The sequence below is a fragment of the Charadrius vociferus genome, unplaced genomic scaffold, assembly GCF_000708025.1.
Source record: "Charadrius vociferus isolate BGI_N301 unplaced genomic scaffold, ASM70802v2 scaffold356, whole genome shotgun sequence".
In the NCBI taxonomy this organism is placed as follows: Eukaryota; Metazoa; Chordata; class Aves; order Charadriiformes; family Charadriidae; genus Charadrius; species Charadrius vociferus.
Window position 1 is genome coordinate 37,116 of NW_009648717.1, and position 6,482 is coordinate 43,597.

At 49.9% G+C, this 6,482-nt stretch overlaps 1 protein-coding gene across 1 annotated transcript in view; it reads right to left on the reverse strand.

Moving 5' to 3' along the window:
• The window catches only part of SCAMP2 (secretory carrier membrane protein 2), a 7,191-nt gene extending 3,021 nt beyond the window's left edge, over positions 1 to 4,170 (reverse strand). The window contains exons 1-6 of the mRNA XM_009886695.1: positions 4,057 to 4,170; positions 3,288 to 3,377; positions 2,167 to 2,284; positions 1,307 to 1,435; positions 606 to 765; positions 4 to 85 (exon numbers count right to left, since the gene is read on the reverse strand). Of these exons, the coding sequence (XP_009884997.1) occupies positions 4 to 85; positions 606 to 765; positions 1,307 to 1,435; positions 2,167 to 2,284; positions 3,288 to 3,377; positions 4,057 to 4,170 (693 nt within the window). The remainder of the gene's footprint in view (positions 1 to 3; positions 86 to 605; positions 766 to 1,306; positions 1,436 to 2,166; positions 2,285 to 3,287; positions 3,378 to 4,056) is intronic.
• Positions 4,171 to 6,482: the final 2,312 nt, after the last annotated feature.

The following is a 6,482-nucleotide window of genomic DNA, read 5'->3' on the forward strand; positions in this document are numbered from 1 at the left end:
AATGCCGACAGCCTGGATGATGTAGATTGCTATTTGGCAGAAGAAGATGAAAAAGAAGACGAAGAAGCTGAAGGAGCTGTCAGACCTGCAGGAGAGATGGCAGCAGGAGTGAAACCCAAGGACGTGATCCCTGCACATACTCCCTTCTCGATAAGGAGGGAAACAATTTCAGTGAACTCCTTTCTCCAGGAGAAAGCTGCTAAGGGGAGGCGATTTCAGGAGGAACTTACGCAGCAACGCGACTTATAACACGTTTTACTGCGTATCGCAAAACCACCGCTCTGCCTAGTGCAAGATGGGGTGAAGGCACCTTCCTTAACGCACGCAGCGTGCTCAGCACATTAACGTACCACACAGTTTCTCAGAAATCAATTAAAAAAAAAAAAAAAAAAGTAGGACCCTGTGACTGGTTAGGCTTGGATTGCAAGATGAAAAAGGACCACCACAATCAAGTTTCATCAGATACTTCTAATATGTGGGTTTGATCTACTTAACGACGCAAAGAGCTGGAAAAATCCTGCAGGCAATATACGATCAGAACAGATAAACCCAAAACTCCTCCCACTGAAAGCTCCATCCCTGTTACAGAGGGAAACGGTACTTGCCTGAAAGCCTTGTAAATCGGTCGGTACCAACAGAGAAAGGCACAAGGGGTGAATAAAACAAACCACAGGATCGAGAGACCAAAGTCTACTCCTCTCTGCATATCGACTGTGAACCACGCCAGGCAAGCAAGCAGGTTTAGGAGCAGGGTAATCGAATGCACTGTGCAGGATGGGAGAGAGAGGGAGAGAAGAAACATCAGTCAGTTCTTGGAAAACTCTGAAGTCTCCCCAGACATCCCTCCTCCCTCATTGAACACATGGAGCTCTGCAGAAATTAAGGCGACTTTGGGGCCATCTAATTTCCTTCCCTCCCTCAAAAGGAAACCGGAGCTTAACTTAAGAACCTCATCTGATCCTGCTGCTTACAACCAAGTCTTAAATCTTTGCAGAGCACCAAAACTGATGAATACAGTTGAGACTGGTTTGCACCCTGATGCCTGAACTGCGATATCCGTTGTCTTCCAGAGCCTCAGGAGAGTTGTTAAAGTCTCCATTAAACAACAATCAAAATTCTGTCACGGATGAGCTATTCCCAAAGCACAAACTTGGAGTCCTTTACATCTGCCTTCATAAACAAGGAAGAGAGACATTATTTTACCCTTGCAGGTAACACCTACAGAATTTCCTGTAGGTCAAAGCTCAGCATTTGATAGAGAATCTTCTTAGGAAGAGTTTTTATTGCAGTTCAAGCTGTTACTTACGCATCCACAAGTAATACAGCATCTTGCATATCCGCTGGTAGTCAGCCGGGATGTCCGCAGAAAAATCCTGATAAAAACACGGCTTGATGGGACACTTCTTGGGAAGAGGCGGCCAGTTGTTTTGCCGCGCTGTGGAAAGGAGAAAGGAGCCGCTCTTCACTCCCTCTTCTCTCACTGGAAGACTAATTTGCGCGCCGTAATTCGCAAGTAGCCATTCATATATTGTACTGACATTAAGAACTCGGAAGAGTAGGTTTGAGCGGGCGGCACAGCAGGGATGCGTTAACTCTGCTGGCAGCGCTGGGGCAGGTCAGCCTGGTTTGAGGGCTTTCCTCTGGGGGAGGCAGAATTCGCCTGCAACCGCCAAAGGGCCGTCGCAACCATCGCCACTCGGCACTACAAGTCCACATTCAGCCGTTTAAAACCAAGATTAGGGGAAAATATTGTTTGCTGCGGTTAAGAGAGCCTCGAGACTGAAAAAAAAAAGCTTTACTGCGCTCAGCGAAAAGCCTTAACGTGGCAGCATCACACAAGAGCTCGGACACAGATATGAAACCGGTCTTTGAAGACCTTAACGTGGCTAAGTGCAGACCCTGGGAGTGCGCTCGAGGGCAGAGACCCACCGGAGCTGGTCTCCAGCATCTCATCTCTGAGCTTGTTTCCCACCTTGTTAAGTTATGGGATGACAGATCCAGTGCCAAGAGGGTTGCCACGGCTGTGAAGGACTAGAGGAAAGACCCACGGCTTCTAAAAAAAAAAGCTGTGTACGCTTGGACAGGCTGAGCCTTCACCAAATTCTGAAAAACCAAGCAACCCAGGCTTCCCTGGGCATCAAAATTCTTGCAGGAAGCAGTACTCACTATTAATGCTGGCGGCGTTACTCTGCAATTCCCTTTCCTTCTTCTCCAACTCAGCTGCCTTCCTCTCTAGTTCTGCCTGCTGCTGAAGCAGCCCAGCCTGCGCTGCCGCGGCCACAGCCTAAAGAAGGGGGAGAAAGAGGTAAGTCCTTCCCTAAGCGAGGTACTGGCAACACCACCAGCAAACACACCAGGTGCCAAACTGGAAGGGAAGCAATGGCAACTCAATAGCGAGGGTTGAGGACAATTTGAAAGCTGAACATCTGAATTTTTTTTGTTTGATCTGAAACATCTTGAGGCTTTCTGCCTTACCGGCTGCAGGACAAAAGTCAAGAGCAAATGCAGAACTCCGCCCAGACATTCCTCTCCCATACCACAGGAAGATAGGGCTGCAAGAGCCCTCAAGAAGCTATCCAGTCTGTTGCCCATTCTCTACGCCCTTCCCTTTCAGCAAAGCTATGCTTTTCTTGCAGCTCCTTCTGCCTCCCAGTTCGCCACATTGCTCTCAGTGCTCTTACAACAGAGCAGCGAGCAGGACTCCGGAATTCACCAGCACAATTCCCTTCCCAGCTAGGGGAGGAGGTCCAAAGGAACGGCAAGGCAGATGTCTACCGCATCTCTTCTCCCTGTTTGCTAATCCGAGAACTGATCTTTTCTCCTAGCAGCCTCGGCTTCTCTCTTCTTTGGATGAGGTGGTCCTGCCCGTCAGGTACTCGCCAGCCGGTCTAAGCAGCGGCTGCAACGTATAGCTAGACTGCATTTATGGCTCCTGCAACCAAGCATGCCTGACCAGTCACCAGAACTAAGCTAAAAGCGTTAGCAGGATACGTTTCAGTGTTTACAGAGGGAAACCAGAGCAAACAGGGAACAAGGCAAAGTGAGCTCTGCCACCAGAGGGACAGGGAAAAGGCACAGAAAGAACTGCGTGTATGTATTCCCTATAGAGATCCGCTTCGCGAGGCGGGGACGAACGCAAGTTTAAAAGATCACCTGCAGCTTCTCACACCCAACCCCAGAGAATCCTGTTCCCCTCCTATTCCCACGTGCCTCCAGGGGCCCACGGGAGCTCCCTGACGCTCTCCAGCCCGGCTGGGTGGGAAGGCAGCGGCCAGGGGTCGCCATACCTGGGGAGTGGGCTCTACCGACGTCTGCAGAACAGCAGGCTGCGAGTGGCCGGAGGGCTGCGCGGCCGGCGTCGTCCGCGCCGCATTTGTCTGCGGGTAAATCACAAGCAACAAGGCAAAAACATTACATACTGCTTCTTTTAGCCAACAATAGTTCGAGTTTTAGCGCTACTAAACCCGAAAGCACAAGCAGGAAGCAACTCCGCATTTTCAAAAGTTTGTTCGTTCCTTAACGCACTGGGGGAGTGGCACATGAGGATGACAGGTATTAAGCAAAGGAGAAACAACAAGGAATTTTGGTCAGTTATTTAAACCACAAATATTGCTTTACCCTGGTTTCCTGTTCTCCTTTTCCCACCTCACACGCGGCAGCAGCCAGGAAATAAGGATGAAGTTCTTGCAGCAATCCATCAATGGTATCGCCGCAGCAGTTCAGCTCCCAACCCAGAGACCAAATAAATATTGATGCGTCCTGCCACAAAACATCTTCCCCTTCACACTTCATATGGCTTTCCTGTGAGCCAGCAGGGAGTTTGAGAGAAGCTGTTCCACGCGAGCGGAGAGCTCCAGCTGGGAGTTTATTAGTGCTCCCGCGTAGGAGCAGTTGCTTGCAGCTTGCCACGCACGCAATGAACTACTACTGCCCGTGGGGAAATCAGCTGCGAACGCCTCACTCTTTTTTTTTCTTTTAAGCTGCACCTAGCAGGGGACCTTCTACGCTGCTAAAACCGCCACCGAGATACCTAGTGCAAAGATACACGGCACGTACCAGCTGGGAGCTCTCCGAAAAGGGGTTGAATTCATCCAAGCCACTTTGGCTAGTGTTTGTGAGCTGTGTCACCGAGGGATCCTGCAAGAAGAGAGAGCAAAGACAAATCAGCATCGGACACAGGTCATCATTAGCTTACGCGTTACCCACGCTGCCTGCTCTCCATTCACTCGTTAACTGGGAACGGGATGGGGCGAAACGCACCCCCGCCACAGACGGATGGCCTCGGCTGGCAATGAATTTAAACAACCAAGGAGATGACTAACAGCAAGGCAAGATTCGCGGGCAGAAGTAACCTCCTATTCAGCCAAGAGATATATCTGAAGAACTACAACAAGCTTTTGGCACAGGAGCCCTTTCTGCAGTTTACCATGGCTTACCTACAGCCAGTGATTCTTAATTTCCAGGGACTCAAAGCGGGACACAAATTCATCTGCCGGTGGTCAGAGAGTGGCTGGACACCCAGGACCACCTCCCAAACCCCACTTGCACCGCAGAGGGAGCGAGAATCCACAAAGCACAGCAGAGCCTCACAAAACGAGCTTCCAGGTACAACTGGTCTTGGCGGATAGGTGTCAGCTGCCACCCAGGGCATTCGGGCCAGCGAGCTAAAATGCCAGCGAACGCTCCGAAAAAGGCAAAACCCCCAGGAAAGTTGAGTTAGAGGTGTGACACCAATCACTTTTGAAGGTTTTAATTCTGCCGGCGTAATTCCACAGCTGCGTTCACCTGTACTCACAGCATCTCCTACTTGTCTCCATCAAATAGTCCGATTGTTTAAAAAAAGACTCCTCAGCACCTCTGCCGAAAACGCCTGTCTTCCCTCACCTCACTATTTTTGCTTCTTCCTTTATACACACTACTTTCCATAAAAGAACCCTCTTTAATAACCACACTTGGACCTCTGGAGTGTTTCTCCCCCCAGTTAACAGAGAAACTAGGTACTTTTTGAACTCGGAAATCCTACTGCGAGAACAGCCTGGCAACCTGATAGCTGGGTGTGGGTTAGAAAAAAAATAATAAATAAGAGAGGGGATTTTTCTCCCTCCCTCCCCCAGCAACTCGTGTCTCAAGACCAGTCGTTTTAATTTTGTGGTTAATGGGGTGAGAAGCAATTGAGGCTGCGACAATGCAAGGGTGAGCAATCGAGGCGTACAGAGGCTGACCGAGTCGGCGCGCTGCGGAAAAGTCATTTGGCGTGTCTGCGACCCGCCGGAGCCGTTCCTCGGGGTTTGAGCGCAGCCTTCTGCCGAACAAGATGCATACAGAACAGTTAATGAGTAACCTCACACATCTCCTCGATAGCGGGCACTCCCTACGCAACAGGTTGCACTAGTTTATGAATCACCCCGGGGGCTGAGGGATCTCAGATGATGTTTCGGCTGCTGTTTGATGAAGTACAACTCCCCGACCAGGCAGGGCTGTAAAAAAAAAAAAAATAATAAAAAAACAAAACCAAACAACAAACCGGGGAGCACCAGCAGAACCGCCCCGCCACGCTGGAAATAAGGGCTGCAAGGACTCAAGGCAGAGGTTTTATTTCACTGCTTACTCCTCTGGAGGCTTTAGCTTAACCAGTTTTGCGGACGCACGGGCTGTCGACACAAACTGACGAGTCAATTAACGCATGATAGGTACTACGTGCTAGCACGATACCCTTTAATCCAGACCAGGCGAGGTCCCAGCCCGACTAAAGTCCAGCAGAAGACAACCGCACAAGGAAGAGAAACTCCCTTAATGGTACGGGAAGAAGAAAGCAAAGGCTGCGTAACCATCTGAAGGAGTTTGAACTGTCAGGCTGGGAGGAAAGCGCTTGGAAATAAGGAGAAACACCAGAATACTTAGGCAAAGCACAGGTTTTCTTCCCGTCACTGCTCTCCGCTCAAAAAGAAAGCCCCCGAATTAAGCGGAGGCTCACCAGTGCAGCGCTGCTATCGAAAGGGAAGCAGGACAGGGCGAGCAGCATCACTGTTTCACTACCTCCAGCTGCAGAACAGCTTGATTTCAAAGGCAGACAACCTCTCATCTCCTCAAATAGCTTAAAAATAAAATAAACTACTTACTTAGGCAGTATGGCCAAGGCAAGACAGCTCAGCTTAACTTGCTCGCTATTGGGCAAGCGTGTTCTAAAATAGATATACAAAGAGCAGGGAACTTGCAACAAAGCTGAAGCGTGTCTGGACATGTGTCTTTGTGCCCTGGATAGGGCAGGAAGGAAAAGAGCCACTGTGAAACAGAGGGTGCTATAAAGGCACCAGCTCCCGCAAGCCCGGACGACGCAGCAGGAAGGATGAGCGAGAAACGCAGAGGAGAAGAATGAGAAGTTGCCCCACGAGCTTCACATTTTACGGTTGTTTTCTGCGAGCTACAGACTAAAAGACAGTTGACCGTCTTGAAACAAGCACAGGCCTGACTCTTTATGCTGG